General features: G+C 24.3%; 1 protein-coding gene across 3 annotated transcripts in view; it reads left to right on the top strand.

Annotated features, from left to right (window-relative positions):
* Positions 1-26,469, top strand: part of LOC132927173 (adenylyl cyclase 78C) — a 127,557-nt gene that overhangs the window by 63,302 nt on the left and 37,786 nt on the right. For all 3 annotated transcript variants that reach the window (XM_060991651.1, XM_060991665.1, XM_060991674.1), the window contains exons 3-4: positions 6,497-6,596; positions 6,673-6,724. In XM_060991651.1, the coding sequence (XP_060847634.1) occupies positions 6,497-6,596; positions 6,673-6,724 (152 nt within the window). The remainder of the gene's footprint in view (positions 1-6,496; positions 6,597-6,672; positions 6,725-26,469) is intronic.

Raw genomic sequence — 26,469 nt, 5'->3', positions numbered from 1 at the left:
ATAAAAAAAAATATGTAAAAATGTTAATTTATATAATAATAGAGTCTATAAATTATTTTATGCATATTGCATATCGTTGACAATTTAACAATTGTTTAGTTTAATATGCTTTGTCACATGACAATAATGCATTGATAGTTAAACGTTTTACATTTTATCTATATAATCTTAAATAATTCATATTGTTTAATGCTAAAATAAAAGCATAATTGATACTCGTCGTGTCACGTTATTTGACTACGTTTTTCATATTTTTCTTCTATTAATTATTTTATTTTATTTTTATAAAGTAAACTTCCTTTATGTTTACAGTTATCATTATTTTTATGATTACTACAGTTTATATAATACAGTTGTTCGTGTAGACTTTATAATACTATCAAACTTGATTTTTTTTTGTTTACTATATTGGTATCTAGAAGAGACGAGTTAACTAGATATAATGTTCGTTTAATATTTTTAGACATGCTTGTCAAAGTCAAGTTATTTATTAGCTGTAGGCACGCGTTATCCCAAAGTTATTTTATATTTATGTATAACATTATATTTTTATATAAAACGATAAATAAGATGTATGTACATGTTAGTAATTTAATTATAGTTTAATAATCCTAATGATAATTCATTAACTCCTAATCATAAATGCAATATTTTCTTTCAGTAAAAACAATCTCATTATATACGTGCCGACAGATAAATCAGTTATGTCTAAAAACATTGAAATTAAACGTTTTAAATGATATGCATAAATACTCTTTGTTTGGTATTCTCGATGGGTTTCTACTTCTATTTCAAGGCAATTAATTTATTTTCCTGTGACAGGTATTTCTAGGGTTGAAAAAGGGGTAAAGTAATGCATTATTAATGTCGTGATGGATTAATATTGTAAGGTTGGAGACATTCAGGTTAGATACATATGAGTATATAGAGTCACCGATATATAGAACTGTTGATCGTATTACAATTCAGTTGAAGTAGAAAAAACGTGTATCAATTCAATAAATATAATTATCATCCCGGTACTCTATAATTTTTTATGATAAATATCATCTTCATTTTTTTATTTGTATTTACAAAATTAACCGTCTAAAAGTTACATTACAAAAATGTGTGGGTTACATGGAATGTTATGTAATCTCCTTTTTCTAAACCGTAAAAATGTGCCTGACCAATGACCACATATTGTGTATGTAATATAACATAATATACCTATATTTTACATAGCAAATCTAAACTACTTACAAACATGTAGGGTTATTAGCAATTTGTATTCATAAAACATAAAATAATACAATATGTTTAATAATATATTTAAAATTTCAAACATTTTAAAATGAATATTCTACTTATGTATTATAATAGTTATAACGGTTTGTACTAACAAAATGTTTTTGGTTATCAAAAGTTTTGAATGTATATAGATAAAATATAATAATATCTAATATATTCGTTTATTATTATAATTTAATATTTATCTACTTCCAACTATTTACAACTGACTTACTATTACTGATTATATTTTATAATATTTAGTTTGTTATAACTTTCACATAATTTTATCGTCATAGTTGTCAATATGTAGTTATTAGTGTTTTAGCACACGTAGCATTATATATAATTATATCCATAACCGACGAATCTAGTAGAGAGATGAGGATGACGGACATTTAAGATGACAGTTTTAGTTTAACGGAAAACAGCTAATGATATTTTATCATCATAGAAGTATAAGTATAATATAATTATTTAGTATTAAAGAATTATAATAAGCTAAATAGTTTATTTTATAACCAAATTAACATTTCTTCATAATTATGATAAGTAAATATCGACTTATATATTTTCTTTTTTTTAAATTTCATATAATACCCACTGACTTCTGCATAGGTAGTCTAGTAATTTTGTAAGTATTCCGGTTGCCTCTTGAATAAATATTATGAATTATAATTTACAGCCATAAAAAATATGTAAAAAAAAAATTATTTTTAACTTTATTCTGAAAGATAATTTTTATCATTTCCTGGTATTGATCCAGGAATAAATGATGGATTAGACATTATGAATCATATTTAATTTTTAGATACGGTTTTATTGAAAATACCTAGTTATATTATCATACTATTATAAAGTTGTTTTTTTTTTTTTACTTGAACTTAACTTTATACTTTTTCAATACATTCTGAACAAATTAATATTTTTAACATGCATAATAATAAATTAAAGTATCATTAATATTATAGTCGTATGTTTCCAGTTTCTACTATCGGAAGTCATAAATATGTCGTCGAATAATGTGGCATCTTATGATATACTCCAGGCAGAAAGCGATTAAATGTATTATTTATTTATTCTTTTTATATTATATATAGACACCTGACAATTGCAAAAAAAAAAAAATAATCGAAGTTTGGAATAAATCTTTTGTTATTGCATCAGAAATAACAAACTCGTTTATATAATGGTTTCTGTTTCTATTAGTTCTGGTTTGATGTTTCTAAATCATTTCGTACACAAACGAATCAAAACAAGCTACGTTAGGTTGAGTGTGTGTGTGTGTGTGTGTATAAAACTTTTTCAATTACTATAGTTGAATTGATTTCAATTTTTATTTTTATTTTTATTAAAGTGTTTTGCAAATTATCAGAAACGAATAATATTTTAATGATTTTTTGTTGTTAACTTACATTTATTACCTTAATTTTTTTTTAACACAACTTTTTATTTATACCATCAGTTATAGAGCTAAATAGTACGCTTAATAGATAAAATAATATAGATATGAAAATACAAAAATAGAATATGAGCTAAGAGGCAGGAATTGGAGATACTTCATCATGAAATAATAGTTATACACCTATACGTGTTATACTAAATTTACATAATATTAGTCTACATTTTTAATGTCTTTTTTTCTAAATTTTAGATAAACAAGCAACACCACTTTATTTTTATTTTTATTATGGGATAACCCATACTACTCTATACTATTATGAGTTATAAGGAACAAGTTTGAGGTGTGAGTTATTTTTTATTTTTGTATTCGATTAGTTTTAAAAATGATAGTGTCAAGTAAGGGATAAAGTATAGATTTAAATTCACCCAAACAATTAGAAATGATGTTGTCTATTATGTTTGCTTCATTTTATGTAGAGTCGTTACCTGTCATATTATACAGTAGGTTTGAGCAAGTGTGTTTGTTGCATGCCCATTATAGTTATTATCTAACGTCTAGTTTTCTCGCTTTAAAAAATCAACAATTTTCATAATTTCAATATGTATACTATAAATAAATCAATTATTACTCTAAATACTTATTGAATTTAACTGTTTTACTATGCATTCATATAATATGTATGTAATCCAAAAAAAAACATTGCAAAAACATTATGATGCTCTTATTGAATTTTTAATAATAATTTAATTCAAAATCTTAAATTAAAAGAATAAATTCACGGACAAACGGAATAACAAATATTTAAACTTCAGTGATTTGGGAGAAATAAATAAATAAAGTGTCTTTGAGCTGAAAACATATCTGTTCCATTTCAATTGTGTCCTTCAATTCTACAAATTCATTCATTGACAACGTCAAAATCGGATTCCATATTATCATATTATATATGAACACAATTGACTGAAACATATACATACGGCTGAATGAGCCGTTCGGTATGACTGGCCCGCAACTTGTATCACTGAGCTTGTCCAGTGCCTATTGAATGACCTACAAAAACGTATATAATAAATTTATTTTTGTAGGTATATTATTTACTGGTGCCATTTAATACCATAATAATATATAGGTACGTACATATCGTGTACAGCTATTTCAATAAATAATTAATTTTGAAAGTATAAACGTGACTCATAATGTGTTTGCATTGCTTTTTGTGAAGATTAACAATATGAACGCAAGCGACGTAATATGCCTTAAATAGATCATCTTAATAAACGACCGGTAACTATATATATAATATAAATACCAACGCCGTCCACGTGCTTAAAATTCAATCCCAGACAAACATTAATTTGTATGCTGAGACTGTTTTAGATATATGTACGTTTTACACGTTATGCGCGACGCAATAAAGTGTTGTTAAAAAATATTACGAGTTTTATTGAAAATGTTCACTCTATGTCAAAATCTGTTCTATTTAACTGCCATAGCCATAATATTATATTTACTGATTTAATATAATATTTAAATATATACGGTTAAATAAACACAATACGAATTATTTATCGAGGTTTGTTAATTTTATGTGTATAAAATCTCTTACAAAAGTTGGTCATATATATAAATAGGTATTAATTTTGTTTAAAATTATTCTAAATTATACCTAATATTACAAAAATATAGTCTTATAGTAAAAATTGTTTTCATAAACTATTGATTTGTTAGTCATACAAGTAAAAAAAAAAACTGTTTAATATAGTTAGGTTTAAAAATAACTATTCTTTAGAATTTAATATACTGTATTAAAATGTTATTATAGACTTTAAATTGACTTAATACTTATTTAATACTTGATAATATTATATAAAATATATAAATAGCAAAGAAGGTACTAACATATATCAAATTAATCATCTGTGCATCCTAATAATATTAATAACCAAATAAGACTCTTTTCGATGACTTTTAAATCCCTTACATAAACGATTAAGCGATATATGATAAACGATATATCGTTATTTCATCAATGACATCAATCATTCTGCTAGTTTTCTTATTTTAGTCCTTATTTACATATTCTTCCGGATTTCCATAGAACATTATTAAAACATAGTTAATCCCAAAATAAATTTGATGTTTATTATTATATTATGTTTTTATACCTTATTATTTAAAATGTCTTCTTCTAAACATTTCGGGAAATGTGCACACAAGGCATGGAAGCTTGAAAAGAGTAACTATACCCAGCAGTAACAGTCAGGCGTGATAGATGTAAATTCATATCAAACAAATATTTATTTTATACAATACAAACCACGAGATTCTATGTTAATAATCTAATTAACGATAAGTGAGAACACTAAATAATATATCCTATTGATACGATTTAAAGACGGCGCAATAGTTATCAGTCCTCCTACTTCTGACCCCACGTCTAGGAATCATTCTCTTTAATATTTTCTTCAAATGGTAAACTAGTACATTCGAACATTCAATTTGAATCTTAGGAAATAATTTATTTTCTGTGTTCAAAAAAATTATTTATTATCAAAATGTTATTATTTTATTATGAAGTTATTTCATTAAAACATTTTTGGTTTCATACAAATATCATTACATACAGAATAAACTTATTTATTTATTTTTTATCATCTCACTAATCCATAATATGTTTGATTCTATACTTTTTATTTTATTTATATCGCATTTTGTATTTGGTATATTTTATTTTATCAAGGCAAGTTAATAGGTACGTATAATGTAAGTTCTAAAGAAAATTCGATTAATGTTTCTATTGTATTATTTCATAAAAATATGTTTTTATTAAAGATTATGATGTATAATCATCACATAGTTTAAATTCTGAAGAAATATATGCTAGTTTGAATAAAAATAAAATATGGTGTCAAAATGAAAAGTGTACATGTAAATTTAATTCATATCATTATAGGGTATCTTATTTAGAGTTTTGAAATATTAATGAACACAAGAACTCTCCCTACCATCGGTTATAACAATGTGCTTAAATAACAATTCAATAAAATCAGAATCATTTAAGATACATTTTTGTAAAAGTTCAAAATATTACAGAAATCATACAGAGAATATTACAGCACCTTTCGCCATTTTGTTCCACTTTAAACCCTCCGAATGGCATATATATATAATTTACTGTTGGTGTTTTGCTATTTATACATGTTAAAATGATGTAAATATATTATTAATAGTCAAATCAGCTTATACTAAAGGATATACTAAAGTTATATCAGACCGGTGATAATCTACGAATAAATCATGTTTTAGTGTGATTGACTCGTACATTTTATGTTTGAATAAAAAGAAAAAGGTTTTTGTAAATGTTATAACAAGACGTACTTACAGTTATTTAGATTGATATCTCAACAACGGGTTGATGATGAATATTCTGACATAGAGACTACATTGTCTGGAGAATCTTACTTTAAGTAACAAAAAACATAATAGAGATGAGAATTCAATTTATTTTTTTTGATATTTTTGTTTATAGCTGAAGCAACACGGATTTATTCTTTTGAGCTGTATGATTTGATTCAACAAGAGATAGCATATTGGTACATCGCGTCATTCGCATAATATATACTTATACCACGTTATTGGAAGATACCTAATACTTATTTAGCAATAAAATATTATCCTTTTTTGTTAACCGTTGATGTAAAATTAGTTAGTTTAAAAACCATATTTTATGTACAGCAATGGGTAGTACTAATATTCAATTAATGTTATACAATTATTATTATTATTATAACCACCTTAATTCGAATTTTCTTTGTGTTTTAGAGAGCTATGGCTGAGAGCGATACATCGGATTCACAGCCAGAAAAGGCGAAATCAACATGTCGATTTACAAAAGACAAATTCTGTTTCAAACATGACAGTGGTACGTACGATTTATTTTTTTCTATTAAGTATAAATAACAATTCATAACAATATTTATAATAACATTTTCTTCTAGGATACGTTTGACGGCACAGACTACAACACCAACAATACATCACAAATTCCAAGTAATATGATATTTTATGTAATTAAATTAGGTGTTGTAATATTATTCCATTTGTCACAAATATGAACGACTCTAAATACTTCAAAGAATCATAAGAAATATTAATTATGATTATAATTATTATTTAATTAATCAAATATTTCTGAAAAAAAAAATAACTTCATTAACGAAATTTATGTGCATTTAATAGTATATAAATCAGTTATATATCTATATTATATGCATATATTATACAATGAAAGTGTAATACATTTATAAAAAGAAAGGCATGTTAAGTGATGGCTAATTTCTATACATTATAAATAGAATTAAAACTAAACATAAAATTAAAAAAATCAATTTTTTCATTTGTCTTATTCAATTTGGTACGGTGTAACGATATATAATATTAATAAATAATAATTATCATAAAATTTAAAAACTAACACTGAATTAAGCTTAATTTTCAAGTTATGTATTGGATTAGGGTTATGAATTTTTAGAGATGTTTTTTTAATACCTACCCAAAAATGTTCATAAAAAAACATAAGTGATAACATCAGAATATTTATAGCTCATACATTTTATAACGTTTCAATTACATAGCTATAAATGTATTGTAATTAATTGAGGGTATCAAAGTAATTAATTGAAATAATTAACAAACTATTACTCATATTATGTATCTTTTTTTTTAAAACTAGGAAAGTCAATCCAAGGTGATAAAATAATTTTTCAATAATTAAAATTAATTTTTAACGGATACATTTGAAAATAAGTAGATATTTTTTCAAATATAAATTAAATATACATTTTCTGATTATGAAATCTAAAATTACAATTATTTAATGTATTATACAGTAATATGTTCTATTTTATTACATCATTTTAAAATTTAAATACACATTACAAAATATTACAATATTGAATATGATTCTTTTTAATGTTTTAATTATTCACTACAGACCACAATGAGTAATGATGTGCATTACACCTATACGTTTGGCTGAAGTTCTATAAATTAAAAAAACAAATTATTTCGTTCTACTTAAAAATGTTAAAATTAAACTTTTAATTTTGTATAATATTTTTACTAGGAGTACCTCAGGTGGTTAGTTATTACTTTTAACGCTTTCATTCCTATAAATAATGTTGAATTATGAGATATTAAACTAAAATTTAAAACCATTAATTCATTTTTGTCTCAATATTATATAATATTACTTAGATTTATTAAAAGTAACTCATTTAACTTTAAAACAATATCAGGTGTAACAAATATGAATAACTGTGTAAGCAGCTGTGTATAAGTAGTTATAATAATATAAAGTAATAATTCAAAAATTGTACAGTATTTAATTGTTGATAAATAACATTATTAAAGATTATTTTGTATTTATGTTTCACATAAAAGCTTGTTACAATAAAGCGCTGATGGTAACTATAAAATTTCAATTTGTAATCATCGTAAGAAAATTCAATTTTCTCAAAGGTCTCGGCCACTGTCCACTAAAATATTACTCATTAAATCATTCTATAAAACTGAACTTTCTACTTCTCAAGTGTAATTAAATTGTTTTGTATTTGGTTTATTTGTAGTAGGAATCTTTATTTTATTATACTGTTCAGAAATGTTTATAAAACCATATTACCATATTGTATGTTTATTAAAACATAGTAAATATAGTAATAATTTAATGAGATGTATGTCAATTGATTAGTCGCGAGAAATAATTTATTTTTATAATAAATTATAAATACCATATTATTTTGTTAAATTATACTTGTAATTATAGTTTTCAATTTTGAATCGTGAAATTTTTATATAGTACATTTACTATAGATGTCTCCAAAAGCTTAAATTTAAGATAACAGACTATTATTATAGGTATATTTGTATATTTTTGAGAGCAAGATAATAATCAATTCATGTAAGTACAGTTGTTCTGTAGATTTTTCACAAATCCTTTCAAATAATTTTATAATTTAATTATCCCTTATCACCATATCTCTATTAAATTAACATTTATAAATCAATAAATGCAAAATTAATACGATATTAATTATATTTAAAAAAATTATAGGTATAACGTACCCATGTAACTATTAATTTGGTATGTAGGTAATTGAAATAAATTGAATACAAACTGAAATGATTGAAACTACAACTTTTGCCATTTAATGCGTTTAATGTAAAACATTTTTTTTTTAATTTTAAAATTTAATAAAGTTTAGAATAATATAGTATAATGTCATAAGTATTTAGAAAATAATTTCTTAAATATTATAATTTACTGTATAATATGTTTAATTGATTTATAAACTTAAATACTTTTGAAAACTTTGAAACCATTAGTAGATTGTTGTTAATACAGTGTACTTAAATAATTAAAATGCTTAATAAAAAATATTTTAAACCCTTTACGTTGATGAATGATGATAGATTTTTGGAAGTACTTTGTATATTCTTCTAATCGAAAACATTTTAATATTGTCATCATTTTAAAGATTCGAATCAATTAAATTTATTTGGTTCCACATTTATACTTAGGAAAATAAAAATATCTAATTTTAATTTATTTTTTTTAGACTTATTTAAGGATAATACTTTTTAATAAATAAAAAATATTTAATAATTGTCTTTTAAGCTTATTATTCACTAGCACTATCGATTGCAAATTGAGTAGTTTAATATTGATACTTTAAAAATACAATTTTTCGATTTTCTCAGTAATTACTTGAAATGAAACAAAAAACTATACCATAAACTTGCGATATATTTATATTATTGATATAGTTTTAATTGCAACACTGCGTTCAGAGAAATTGTTTTCCAATGATTTACTATTGCAGGTTTTGAATTTACAATAATAAATAATAATACAGCCCTGAAGCGAATAAATCGAGTGTCTGAACTGAGTCAGTTCAACTGACACCCTTTCAGTATGCCCTGTCAAGTTCTCTTTCCTACATTCTAATTGTTTTGATTAGCTTACAGCTTTGTTTTTAGACTTATGAGTATTATCTATGAGTATAAATGCATATGATATACGTATATACAGAAAACTAGGCACCTAGTACAAATAGACAACAATGATAAAATATTATAATTAATCTGTTTTTACTTTTAATATGTTAAAAAGTGTAAAACTGAAATTCAGTAAATTAAATTCTTTTTAAAAGGATAATATTTTTTAACTTGAATCAGTTGAATGTCTCTTATTTTTAAGTTACTAAGTCCAATACATGATATATATACGTATTTCTGTCCCATTACTTAAGTCCTATTGAAGCGGAAAAGCCCATAGGCCAGTCATATGGGATTTGTATTTACGAAAGTACGAAGGTACCTACTAGACAGACAATACGAATTATTAGGAGGTATACCTCTACCTACTGTATAATATAAAATATTAGCTAAAAGAAAAATTTAATTAAAACTGTAGAGCTCTTCATACGTTAACATGAAAACTCATAACATAATTTATATATTGAACAGCCACTATTAACGTCTATCATCATTATATACACAAGCCTTTATAGTATATTGTATACCAATCAATTATCACCAATAATTTTCAATAAATCTAATACCCAATAAATAATGAACAATTATTATTTTTACCATTACTAATTCTAAAGACAAAACAACGTGAACACTTTTAAAACTGATATACATAATATTATCGTGACTTTATTTTAAGTTTTTTCGTTATTTAATCTGTATCGTATATTAAGAGCAGTAAGTCGGAGAGAAATTATCAAAGACACCAAACATGTTGCTTCTAATAATGCCTAGTGAAATTTCCAATATAACGATATTGGTACATATCAAATGGGTTTAATACAATATTATTTTATTATGAACCATTTTCTTTCAATCGATATTAGGATTATATAGGTTGTATTTTATTCAATATATTTCTTAATTTTCAATACATTTACACGTCAATTTATGAATTGTTGATCATTTGAATTTATATTATTTAATATAAAATCACTTTAAAAAAAACTACTATTTTTGTTTTTATAAAAAAAAATATTTAATCTTAAATATTTACGTATTGAATATATTTCTCACGACAAACCGAATTTCGTTTTTTCTTTTATATTAAAAAATAAATAAAAACTAGACGTATCTATAATATCAATTTACATTCTGGTAAAATATTGCATGCTCAATTAGCTTTTGGTTATATTTTCATCTACAAAATATACAGAATACAATGATAACAAACATATTTTTTTTTTAAATAACGCTATTGTTTTATAATATTTTATGAGGATGCGGTGCCAAATTTAGTTTCTATCAATCACATACATAAACAACACTTCGTATTTCTCATATTGTGACTAGATGATGAGATTTATATTGAAATAACCGATTATAAAAAATTACCCAGTTCTAATATCTGTATGTCAATACACTCAGTACGGACCATATAATAGTATATATATATATATACTACTTTCTTAAGAATTTAAATTAAATAGTTTGAAATTTATTGCATAAATATTTAACACAAGTAATTGGTGTGTTGAAAATTAAAAAATATTATTTCACGGTGTGTCAAGTAACGTTAATGTATGTATAAATACAATACGAGTTTTTATAGTATATTTTAATATCGCGCTAATGCTAGATTCAGTATGTATATTGTATAGATTAAATGAACAAAATTAAAAGTTATATATCAATTATTTTATGTATTCATTTAAAATTATATATTTTACACTGGACGAGTTGCTACGCCTTCATCCGAAATTGAATAGGTATATACAGAAAACTCGCTATGATAATATTTAATTTGTTTTAAATAATTTTTTATGGCTTTTTGTACATTTTCTACGAAAAAATTCTGAACCTTTAACGTTTCGTTTTAATGACATTTTAAGTGCTTTGGATACACAGTATTTTTGGTTTTTCCTTTTCGTGTGCGTATATACATACAGAGGTGGATTTCCTATAATATAAATATAAATTTCTTTGTTTTATATTTACAAGTAATAATTGTAATTTTTTTTAATTTCATGAATTGTGTACCTATTTATATATATTGTATATACCTACCTATTTTGTTTTCATTATAACAATTTATATTCATAATCCGTACAAATATTCGACAATTTACAAAATGTTCAGAGTTTAGATAGAAGATTTTAAAAATAATAAATTTTCAAAACTAATGTAACTTTTCAACACCAATTTATTTTTTATTTTTACAAAAAATGTTTATTTATTAGGTACCATTTTTACGAAATTTGAGTCTTAGAACTGACTTTTTTTATATACTAGGATACGCCCGAGTCCGTTCCAGGTAATTTTAAATCCATTAAGCGACTGAATCTTATATGCTTGAATCATATAAGTGGCGTCCACTGTATTATATTTAATATTTATAAAAAAGTATAAGTATAACATTTTTATTATTATAGTGGTAGAAAATGTTTAATGCCAATAAGCAATAACTGTAAAAAGCTAAATTCGCTTCTCGTTCGCGAATAAATCAAAAGGTTTTACGATTCCAAAACAGGCTACATATAGGGTAAAGAAAGATATGTTCGTGATATATTTAATTTCGTGATATTTCTTTTAGCGTTTATAATGAACATACCTTCGGTAAATACCTAAATAACGTCAAATCATACCTAGATGATAACTAGTTTAACAAAAGAAATATCACGAAATTAAATATATCACAAACATACCTTTCTTTACCCTACATCTGAAAATGTGAGATACATGGATATACCAATTTTAGTCCTATCCTTTTTTCTATTGCTCATTCGTTTTTGAAGCTTGCAATACCATTCTCACGTACTTGAGGTACAGATTGATCAATTGATTTTTGTTTGGGAAATTGTATATTTACAAAACACAAAAGTTACAGCCACAATATACTAGCGAATGACTAACGGACGTAAATCGCTTTCCAGAAAAACATTGAAGCATGGTGTTGGACGATTTTTTAGTCTATAGTGGACAAAAAAAGAAAAAAACATTCATTTATATAAATATTGAGTTATGGTTATCTTAACCCGAACCACACAATACCGTACAGGCGCAAAATAAGAACATCTATAAGAATAGTATTTCTATACATTGTACAATGATAAACGGCGAGGACAAAAAAATATTGTGCGGACATCCTCTAATACATAATACAACTCTTAAGCATTTTACAAAACGTTCCCGATTGGCTGGTTATACAAACAGTAAACATGAGCAAACACTTTGTTATTTCTGTCCCATAAGACACAATACACATTAGTCTTTTACTGAATTTTTTCACACGTTTAGTGATCGGCTAAAAAAAAATTTAAAGAAATTAAAATGAAAACAAAACTTTAAACTTCTACAATAGAACATTGATGAATTATATTCATTATTTTGAATTATATCTGTATAGATAATCAGCTTTATAATACATTCAATTTGGACGAATGTGACATAAACAAAATGCTAATAAGGTAAGGTCGATTAACATATTTACATACATACTATATTTATGTTTAAATACTGCAAGTATACTACAAATTACGCTGTAACTATTGAGTACAAGAAACTTTCATGATTACATTTAATATGCATAATATTCCGGATAAGTACAATTATTACGGCTTACATCAATACTTATTAGCTATTTTTGTAATATTTTAATAACACATAAAGTAAAACGTTGTTATAAGACTTAATATTTGTTTTTAAATAGTATATAAGTAATTCTGTATTATTTCTATGAAAAGCTATGTACCTACATGTTTTTAAATTTAAAATGATAAGTATAAAATATAAAAAGTATCGTATTAATAGAATTATATAATATACTACTGTATCTATTTAAGCATGTCCCTTGGCCATTTCAAAGAGGGAGTGAATTCAATATATAATTCACATTATACATCATTATTTATATATACTTTTGAATAAAAAAGTAATTGAATGAATAGAATTTAAAAAAAAAGTAGATCATGGGTAGTGGATAAGTGGATGCCATAGAACTGTACTAGTATCAATTAATTGTTACAAAACAAGTTTAAGATAAAAAAATCTAATATTTTGATGATGAAAACTAGGTGGGACATTATTTTTCTACAAAATAGCGTTATAATCAGAAAACTACCAATTCAACTTATTTTCTTTCATCCACATACCGTTCGATTGTTCTTATAAAAGCTTAAAAATAAATTTTTTTTAAATAAAATTGTTTGTTAGATATAAACACACATAATGCATTTATAATATACCTACATATTTCCCTCGATATTTTAGTAAAAACACGTTTTGCCCAAATATCTCTATTATTTTATAATATCCGGGCATTAGTCCCTTATTAATTTACATTTAGATTAAAAATATTTGATTAAAGATAAAGAAAGTAAAACATTGGAAAAAAATTATTGAAAAACAGGTTGGATATGATGTAACTTATCTCTGGACTCCGGTATTTAATATTTTTCTACAGTAAATAGAAAATGCGGTTATCATGCACATTATAGCGCACTGAACAAAATGCTTTCTTCCACCGACCAACCTACCAAGATTACGGTCTACTACATCGGAAAATGTAATTATTCGTACCTATGGTTAGCCTCCATCGTTTTTTGTTGGAATTCCGAACTTATCCTAATTTTAAAAAAAAAAAACAAATTTTACTAAATAAATTGATTTTATATATATTTAAAAAAACGAATTAAATTATTATTACATCGGTAGAGCATTCATAATATCCTGGGTAGAATACATATTAAAATCGTAATATCACCAGTAGAACGCAAATTGCATGTTAGATGAATAGGTAAGCGAGATATAGTTTCACATATTCACATTTCCCGAAGTGTTTGAAACCTGTTCTCAAAAAAATTGATAAAATCCATTAAATAGTCGTAACATTTATATAAATAATATTCTACAATATAATTTAAATATTATATGATTCATAAATATAGTCAAATTCTTAGCTTGTTTTTTTTATTCTATAAAAATAGAATCGTACTTCCATTCTATTATTTTAAACTATTAAAAAATAAAGGATTTGATACGGGAATTAAAAATAAAATGATGATAAATTACTTTTCGTCGTATACGCATAAATTAATAATCATATAACATTTGAAATTTTAAGGAAAAATAATAATGAAAGTTATTGTTGAGTTTATACAGCTTGGTTTTAGATCCATATAATTTATAGGTGTAGAACGTGATTTATTTCCAAAAATAAAATCAAAAAGAAATATAGTTTAGTAACTATAAATACTTTTAAAGGGTTGTAACTTAATCTCTCTAGCCTCTATTACAGTATATACTGTGTGTAATCTGTAATATGTATACAAACTTGCTTTAGCTTACATAACTATTATAATTTTAATTAATATGTTACAACTATCAAATAAAAGTGTAAATTTGAATTTTTAATAAAAGTAAAATATTATGACGTTTACCGTTAATTAACAATTTTATATTATAAAATAATATATTTTTAAGAGTACTAAATCCTCTACCGTAATAAATTAATTAAAAACTCATTGATGATTTATCTATATATATTTATACAAGTAATACATACACTACTGTGTATAGTATACTTACAACAGAATATTTATAAAGATAAAAAAGTTTGAGAATAGTTTGGATTAACATCGTATTTTATAATAATAGTATTATCATATAATTAAAAATAATTTAATCAATAAATTAACGATCTCGCTAATTTTTTTTTTTTTAAGAAAAATAGACAATCTAAAAATATTTTATAAATAACCAGGGTGCTTGCTCACTTCGCTCACCAACCCTTGTGGGGTCAAGACCCCCTCAGTGGTACTGACACTCATAAGAACTTTGCCTCTATGACCCACAAGTCAACTCCCTTTACATCTTGAAATTTAAAATATTTAAAAATAAAATATCTGAAGATAAAATAGGTTAGAAGTTAGATTAAGTTAGGTTGGAAAAAATCAAAATATATTTATTTATTAGTTTCCGTGGTTATTATATAATGAAGCATACAAAGGTAATTATTTTATAAATTAATACTAAATTTTCCAAGACTCGTAGACTGTTTTGAAGATTTTTTTTACTTTATTTGAAGTCATTACAAATCATTTTGAAAAAAAAAAATGATATTTTCACTATTTCTATTGTTATCATTTTTTACTTTTTATCTGATAGTAAACATATTTAATTTCATACTCCAACAAATTATTTAGTAGTTTATTTTTCTGAAAATGTCAATATGTTAATGTTGAATTTTGAAAGGATTTATAAGTAAAAAGTATCTAAAATTTAGATGAGCGGAGTAGAGTGACATGGGGCCGACAAAATATTGATTTACTTAACTCATCAAAAAAATATTTATAACTTATTAACCACTAGTTCAAAATTCGATTTTTATATACATTGAAAATTTAAGAAAAATATTGTGTTTACGATTTTAAAATTTAAAAGACTCATTTTTACTTTAATTAAAAAACTAAAAAAAAACATCAAGATTAATAACGATAAAAATATAGTAAAATATAATTTTTCAAAAACGATTTAATGGGTATTTACCAATTTTACTGATAAGATATTCATCAAAATTAAGATCGAATATTACCCGACTTTATTGATTCAAGTACATTATAATATGAACAATCCGATATACCGCGCATACATTTATATCAAATATTAATATAATATTGTGCTATTATTATAATATTATTTTTTCGTTGTCAGGGTCGTGGGTACTTCTTGAGGCTACTCGTGTTGTGTGATTTGATATTTGGAAGAGGTGAAAGTTGATAAACGTGCACTAACCCCTCCGAGAAAATGGGTTTTTCGTGACAAAACTTAGATGTATCTATTTATGTACCTACAGCGAATCAAAGTGGAGAAACGACTGTGGTAAAGTATTAGTGAATGTGGTGAAGTAGTTTTGTATTGCAGTATATACACATGTGAGTGTGTGTATGTGTGTGGAGTTGTACACTTGACAAAATGACAAACGACCGCATCATCGAAAATACCGAAACATTCTCCGGCACACCAGGTCCAAGCACACTATTACTTCTCGGTGCAGTACCTACTACTATTAAATTATATATACTCCGAGTTAATCATTATCGTTTTATCATGTATATGATTTTTTTTTTTTATTATTGTTAATTATTTATTATTATTATTATACTTATAAAATCAAAGATCTTTTACATTTACATTCGACCATTACCGCGTACTGCGTAACATCTTATCTGCAACACAGTAAAAATAATACCAACACTTACCGCACGTTCATATTATATACATAAATAACCACGACTAAATAAAAAAGTCAATTATATAACCAACTGTACGAGTTTAAGTATGAGAAAATTCTTTTGTTCTTTTACAATAATATATTTATTGCTATTTAGTATTATACTATAAAAGTATGTTTTGATCTATTATTGAGTTATGACAATATGTCTAATTTTTTATAAAAATATATTCATGTCCATTATATTAGTTTTGTTAATTAGTCAAAAAAGATAAATTAATAAGATTTTAAAATTTAAACATTATCTATCTGCTTTAAATGACGATTTTGTGATGAACGGTACAAATCATGTATAAATATTATTGTTTGATAAAACGTTCAGTATAAAAATGAATAAGTACTAAAATAAGTAATAACTATAATAAGTTCATTAAATCGTAAATACAATAATTATTATAACAACTAATTTTATAAAATAGTTATATTATCTTATATTTTTATTAAAGTTAAAGTGCTCACAAGTCACGGCTATTAGTTACAAAGCATAATACTAACGAGGGTTACTACGTTGGTATTAAGTAAAACAAATTAGTCATTTATTAAAAAAAAAAACATGGTATATGTGTGCATGGTAACAAAATTATACATAACATGAAGCGTTGAGTTTGTTTGATTAAACTAAAAGAACTGAAAATTGTATATACATTTTATTTTTCATTAATTACTTTATAAAATTAAACCTTATATTATTATTGTATTCTTCAAGGTATATATTTTTTTATAAAATAGGTATCAAATTTTATACATAAAATACGTTATACTTTAATAATTTATTTAAATGGTGTTATTAACACTATAAAATTAAAATTGAATTAAAAATACTGTTTAATGGTTATAAATTATACTAGTTACCTAGCTATTATTTTTATTTATTTCAAGCTTCAAAAATAAATAATTTTTTCATGATTAGTACATGTTCATGATATATTATTATATATACATACACCTACGTAGTACGTGTAAACATAATTAAATAATATAAAGATATTTTTATAGTTTACTAATCTTTGTAGGTTTTGCACAGTAAATAGAAACATATAATGCTTTGGACACATTAATTCAAAATTAAAAAAAAAACCATATATCGATATCTGTATCATCTATGCATACTATACACAAAAAAAAACTTTTTATGTCGTCTTTGAAATTTAATTTTTTTGCATTCTTGAGAAAAAATATTGTACACAATATTCTGAGCAACTATTAATATTTTTTACAATCATGATAAATTCTATAGTATGATAATTAAAGTTTATGTTAGAACTCACAATTTACTTTCTCAAATACGGTTTCAATTTAGGGTTTAACCACGGTCCTTCGTGACCCCTTCAAATGCAGAGTCGACTTCTGTGACTTCTTTCACTTATTTATTAATTTCCCTACTCTTTCATTAAACGAGACAATTTAAAAAAAAAAACCTCTTCCTTTAATAGAAACCTTTCTTGTGTCAATTTCTTAACAACTAATAACGTAAATCTAATTTAAATCCTTTTAGATTTCATTATTAATACAGGCTGTAACTACTATGTCCTTAGTATAATATTCTATTTATTTCTGTTATAAATGAATTTTTTTTTTTTTAATTTTCCGTTTTTTATTTTGCTAGGGTTATAATAATTTTATTAATCTTAATAAAAAAAAAAATGAAGATCGTTATAAATATTATAATTATATAACCCACTTGTTTCTAAAAATAATTTTTAAATACTTAAATTAACCTAAACGTACTATGTTTCAAATATAATATTTTAAATTTATTAGCATGAATTTATAAAAATAACATTTTTTATTACTAAAAATATTATAACGAAACGACCACGAGATCTATATCGATATACTAATCTATAAAAATAAACGTATTACTCAGTTGTATATTTACATTCCACGTGTAAAATTCTATGATTATAACAAGTAAAATGACTTCAATAGTTCTAAATTACTGACGTTTAAATTTTTAGTTATAAGTAATTTTATTTTTATTTGTTGTGTTGTTCAATTTACATAAAATTATATCCGGCTTATTTCTATTTATCTTGTATATTATCTATTATTATTAATTTATTATTATAAAAATTAAAAATATCACCAATTTAGAGTATGATAAAAATTTAGGTACTTATATCTAACCTATATGGCTATATCGAAAAAAAAAATATTTTAAACAATTTTGTTATAAAGTATTATAATATAACAAATGCGCTGTTTGCGATATACATATCGCTTGTAATATTTATGTTTTTAATGTACTTATAATATTTAAAGCACTTATACACATTTCTTAGTTATTGGTTTATTTAAATTAAAAGGTAAATAAACTTTAAACTTCAGGAATTATATCTTGTAGGTACTCTTACGTATTATTTAAGTTACTTGTTTCTGCTTTATGTGTACCCATATTGCCCATTGCGTATATGCACTATTCATAAATTTAATTATTTAGTATTAAACTTATTCATTGAAGTCTGAGTTTTTGACTCAGATATAATTATAAACACTATAAAGTAACAGCATGTGTTTTAATGTATAACTTAATCAGTTAGAATTCGTGTTTACATGGCTATTTATTGTATTACACAAAACATTTATGGTCAATAATTTTGTTTCCAATCCCCGGCGTATAATTATTTCATTTAAACTTAAGAAGGTATAAACCTAGTTAGATTTTTTATTTATAAATAATGTATTCCGTATGTAGTCATGTGTGATATAATAATATAAAGGCATAGTGTATGTATGTTTATTTGCGGGAAGCAATGCTAACGTAGTTCCCTCCACAGTTCACGAACTACACGGAGAAATAAAGTGTGTTCATTTGAAATAAGAAAATCTTGAGTTACAAATTACAATACCGTGTATGATAATCTAAGAAATTCATACAATGAATACAAAATAAAGCTATACAATTTTATTGTGGAAAAATTTTAAAATGATAATAAAGCCGATGTTTTTCGTTGACAAAAATATGTTTCAATAAAAATTAAACATTATTATTCAATTTATTTAAAATAATAAATATATACATATTATTATATTAAATTACATTTAAAATTTTAAAGTATAAATATATAATTTAGAGAATATATTAAAAAATGTATTAAGATATTAAAATATTATATAGAAGGAATCTATAACAATAAAATATTATTGAAACTACTTTAACATTTTATTTTAAGTGAAAATATAAAACTCCGTATATTTTTCAGCATTTTGTAGATAAATCTTTAAGCCTTTCTAAGGATAATTTAATTCCGAATGAAAATATCTTCACAATTTTAATGCTTAAAGTTAGACGCAAAATAATCCTTTTAACTTGCACTTTATTGCTTGAGGTGCAAAGTTTATATGGAAAACGAAGACACATATAGTATAACTTTCCGTAATCGTCTATACGTTTGAAGAAATTAAACAGTTTACGTTCGACTTCAAAAGGACGAAATCAACATTAAATTATAGTTATATTAGTTATAATATAGGTGCATTGTGTTTATATATAAAGTTGTCCCGTATGGATGTAATTTAAATCGTCAATTATTTACGTTTTAATAAAATATATCGTTTGGCTTATTCCAATCAGTATACATAAAAATTATTGCTATACACTTGTTGCATAATTTTGCTTACATAATAGCTTACATAATTTTAACATGTGTAGATTTTTATTGGAAGTGTTTGTGACATTTACTCGCCCTTTCCTGCAGATTTTTATTTTACAAAGGACGAGATTATTTTTACTTTTCCGCGGGAAAGTACACAACTTTTGTTTTATAATAAACATATTCGTTTTCTATACTTTTAAAACTATATAAAGATTATTCTGAACTCAAATCGCATTAAAAGATTATAGATATCATAATATAACATATAGGTTGTTTGCCGTGATATCAATTTCCGTTCGTCGCGTGCGCAAACAAACTGTAATCATGTCAAAAATTAATAGAATTTTTGGATAACAACGGCATCATTTGTATATACAATGTAGACTGTGGTGATTTACAACTTTAATTTCTACGTCATGAATTGCCAGGTGAAAATTATTGATCACGTTGTTAAAAAGATATTTTTTGTCGTTACATCTATCGTTTCGCCGGCGTAAATATTGTTTACACAGAATATCCTTAATGAGCGCAATAAACGATTTAACTATTATATTATGCTATTAATGAGTGATTTACGCGATTTACAAACGAAACTAAATGGGCAATAATTAAAACATAATATATCAATTTACCATCTCTTTCTTATTAATCGGTTGGTCTGTTAACAAAAAAAAAATGAAAAGAAAAACTCATAAATCATGATGTTATTGACATGTAACTCAAATAATGTTTGTCCGTGAAGTGGGAAACAGAATAAAAATATGTAACGCACTATAATGGGAAAACTCGTTAATATTTTCCAGAGAAAATGGAAGATTTATATCGAATACCTACAGTAATATTTAGTCGAAATTACTTTAATGCAGTTTTATAATTCATCATGTATACAATGAAATGGACTTGAAGCTGGTAATACACGTTTTTGATCTCTGGAATAACCACATTCTTATTTTTATTTCACTTGACTCAATCTTATTCTTGGACAGATTTTGTTAAGTATAACATAATTTATAAATTATAACTGAGTCATAAATAATTCTATTCTTTAATTATTTCGTAATAATTTTCAGCTGGCATTTCATTAGTTAAAAATTACAACAAATATTAAATTATATAAACAATTATTTTGATACACGATTCACATAACAAATAACTAAGACTTTAATTTTTTTATGCTTAGCTAATTGTCATATGAATATAATATAAAAAAAACTGATCACAGACAGAGGCGTATTTTTGGCATAGCTCTGTAAACCTGAACCTAGAGCGACGACTTTTTAAGGGTGGCAAATGTTTATATTTGTATATGTTTAATGTCATACTTTTACTAATTTTTAAGTGTAAAAACTATTTTTAAATGAATTATTACTATAAATTAAATAAATATTGTATATTATTACATCATTTGTAATTACAAATTAAACTATATCGCTTCCGTTTACTCAAAATTGAACAGCTAACTACATATTGTTTACAATATATATGTAATACACGTCATTACGCACATAACAAAAAATTCGTGCAATAGTTTGACAATATTGAACATCAAAGCAGATTTTCTGTGGACTTGAAATTATCATGATTTAGTTGCTGCATTTGCAGAGGACAAAAAATTAAAGAAAAGATATTATGAGCAATCTAATTTTCATTAATAATGTTTCTTTTTTGTATACAAATTGTATATTCAAATATTTTTTATAAATAATTTCAGGAGGAATAGGGTGGGAAAGGCGAAAAATTGAAAAGATTATAAATTATAATAAATACTATATACTATATAGTTACTCTAATCCATAGATTCTTAAACTTTGTTGGGTCATGGACCCCTTTAAAGGATAAAATATAATCACAGACCCCCCTCCAAAAAATATATATATAAATCATAGATTCTTAACCTTTATAATTTATGTATAAATATATATAAATCCGAATAGATATAATTTTTATTTTGAATATATTTTAATGATAATAAATCTAAAACGTAATACTACAAATACTATATTAAATGATTGTGAATAATCACTTTTTCTTATAATCAAAAACAAATTTTAATGTGACATTTGCTGTTGTTTTTATTCCAATATTGTCTTGTAATCTTGGATCGTATTTATTTTTGGGTTATTAAAAAAAAACTCACAGCCACTCCGTGGACCCCCGAGTAACCATCTACGGACCCTGGTTAAAAACCTATGCTCTAATCAATAGTAAGTACCCTGTAAAATAACATATATTTTGATCAAGAAAAATGTTATTATTAAAAACTTACAAGAGCTTTAAAATCCAATATTCGAGGATTGAATTCGAGTTTTTGTACAATATAATATAATAAAATAATATATATTATATTGTTTTTGAATTTAATTAATCTTTTTCATTTTAACCATAATTTATAGTTGTTTGTTGTCCCGGAGTTCTAACGATAGCAGTTTTGTACTTTTAACGACAATCCCAGTCACGATAAGTCTATAGTGACAGATAAGAATATTTAATTGTCTCTGTATTTGCAACACAGACTTTTATAGTGTTATGCAATCACGGAATACACATTCAATTTAATACTATACTATAATATTATTAGAATCATGCCTTATTTATTATCGCCATTGATTACAATAATAAAAATTAATATTGAGTTGAGATTTGTTTATTTTTATCAACAAAATTTGGGGGTGAACAAATATTTCAATTAATTGTATTTTAAAATGTGCAATACAAATTTTAAAATATTTTTACCTCTGCAATGAAATATTACTTCAATTCACTTTAGTGGGAATTGCGGGTCATGTGCATCGGTGCATGAGTATAGATCGAGGGAGACATTAACCCTTTTAAATATTTTAATGCTTTGCACAAATGTTTTATATGAGTAAATACGATTTTTTCATTTAAAGGTTACAAATGGTTCAGCTCATATCACCAACGACAGAACTGATAAATACTATTTTCAAATTGTCCGCATATGGACCCGAATAATCGATAACTATATTACAAGTACGGCCGTTTTAAGAGTGCATATACAAAACAATACCAATGATCATTTTTAGTTTCTATAACATATAATTAATTATTATAAAAATGTGCAAAAAGCCACTTGTAAATCATTATTCTATTAGTCATTTCTCATCATTTATGTCATAGCAAATTATTTATAGCATGTAACGGTATTCGTATTTGTTTTCACTATTCGTTTTATACCTTCAAAGTTCAAACGTTACTGTCTATATGACTTCATATCGCTTAGTTTTCTTTTAACGAAATCCCTTTTTGATACCGTTGTTCTTCTGACATCTTCTTAATTAAATCGTTGGTTCGCTTTTTTCTAAGGAATTTTACTAAAATGTTTATACCTATTGTTTTAGTTTGTGTTTGTGTGTATGTGTTTGTTCTTAATTATCTGATAGTATATTATTTAATGTTTTTTTTTCTTTTCTTTTGATACGTATTAATATAGTAGGTATTTAATTTCTTTGGCTTGATTCTAAGAAAAACACTGTAATAGTTTACTCGGAAATTAATTTAAAAAAAGGCAAAATCGGTAACCACTATTGCACTCCAGTAGATGTCGATTGTAATTCGTTATTGAGAAGTAAGTCACTATAATGTATTATAACAATATTTCAATATGTAAAGTAAAAATTTTAAGTGATATCTAAGTTATACGTTTCTAAGTTACACCGTAAATATAAAATCTCTTTGGTCTAATACTGGTTTTGTGTAAAAAATTCAATTTTTCTTTAATTTTTTTTCCCCAGTTATTTTTACTTTTAACCTCTTAAATAATTACCAACTAGATCCAATTTCCTGCAGCAAGAAACTACTCTTAGGTTAAAATTTGAAGCATTTTTACCACTTACGGTGATGACAGACAGAAAAAAATACATTTCACTACAAAATCAAAATATTCATCACTCTTCTCAGAATCAAAAATACAACATTGAAATAGTTGTTATACTAAATAAATAATTAATATGTTCAATGTACATTATTATTTGGGTGTTTCTGTTAATATCTAAATTTCTTAAATTATTATCAATATTGTATTACCTATTAGTTTATTAATTTTTTTATTGTACATAATTGAACTAAAACAGTAAAACATGAATTGTTTTACTTATCATTTAATTTTAATTATTTGCATACCTCCGATACAAACCTAAATATCATCTATCTAAACAACGAGTAATGAAAAATGTATTGGTAGCCGATAGAATCAATTAAAGTTGGATACTGTACAGTATACACTGTACATACGTTATATATCATACTGTTGCGTAGTTTACTTAATGTACCTACTTCTCTATGTATCTTTATGTATATTACAATACAATTATACTAAATATGCATGAAAAATAAATAGTAATTCTTAGCTTACTACTCTTATCAGAATATATTGACGCAAATAAAAACCTAAATAAATTGGATCATATATGACATTTTTATCACACGCGATGTATTATTAAAATCTTGTTCAAAAACTAAATGAACATAATATATACAATTAGAAAAGATGAATATCTTCCTTATATGAATACAATGCAATAAAATCCGGACAGATGAAATTCTTTTTAGTTTAACAGAAACTTCAAATGATGATTATCGTTATGATATGCATTATCTATTGTAGAATCGAAGAGTTATATCCTGTACTGATATAAAACACAGTGTCCTGCATAATATCTGATCATGTCTTGTTTTGTTATACAATTTATTATTTAACAATAACATTAAATAAAGATTAAGTTAAGTACATTCGTTATACGAGATCTAAAATGTATCTTTTTTTTTTTTTAAAGATAGATTATAATTTCTTATAATGTTTAAATTGTATTGAATAATATTATATCATAAAGTTTTAAAAAATATTTCAATTCAAAAATTTAATATAATATTACTTTTTATATATTTCGTACGATTATTATTTTATACAATTTGGTAATTGTTTTTTTTTTTAATTACACAGATATTTCTTTCTTAAGAATTATTATATTTTCAGATTTGTAAACAAATATAATTATTATTTATCAGCATTAAAATAATTTTAATCCGAATGACAGTATGGGATGATTTGAGTAATGTCAGTGTATATTATAGTGCTGGTATACATTTTCCATGAATTACAAAATTAATTTAATCCAACAGAACAGTAAACGTACACTAAAATAGATAATTACCTACTCGTATAGTCGTATATACATAATTTTAACGTTAAATGTATACAAATTAAGTTTAACTCAAAACAATCCCTTGGGTTACGTCAAATTTGATCAACACTCAGCTATATAAATCATCAGTATATTATGTGTACCGTTTTCCATCGGGAACATAACTTTAAAACTGACCTGGTGTTGATAGATTGCTTTATTTATTAATGCTGCTCTTAGAATCTTAGATACATTTTCATATTTTGAAACGGATCTGAAATAAAATCAAATTACGAGGGTACATTTACTTAACTTTGTAATTTATTTATGCAAATAAAAATGCATACCTGCTGGTTGTTAACTAAATATTTCATCTTTTATGTATATATTATAAATATATGGTTGTATTTTTTAATAATATTTTAGTTTAAGTAAAAATCTGTGATAAGTAGGTATAGGTAATACCCGTAATATCTGTAAGTTGAAGTAAAAATAAACTTTAAACATCTATACAGTACGTATACACTATACACAATACACATTATACCTATGTACTTACCTATATATTATTATGTTATTAATAGATAAACTTTAAACTTTGACGTTTTCAGGCTGATTATTACGTTTATATGTTTACCAAGTACCGACAACTAACGAACGGACGATGACGATATTATTATGAAAGATTTCATTTAACTATATTATTAGGGCCAGCGGGTTATATATTTGCAATTT

Source organism: Rhopalosiphum padi, chromosome 1 (genome assembly GCF_020882245.1).
Source record: "Rhopalosiphum padi isolate XX-2018 chromosome 1, ASM2088224v1, whole genome shotgun sequence".
Classification (NCBI taxonomy): domain Eukaryota; kingdom Metazoa; phylum Arthropoda; class Insecta; order Hemiptera; family Aphididae; genus Rhopalosiphum; species Rhopalosiphum padi.
The sequence above is the reverse complement of the archived record's forward strand: the minus strand, read 5'-3'. Positions and strand labels throughout refer to the sequence as shown.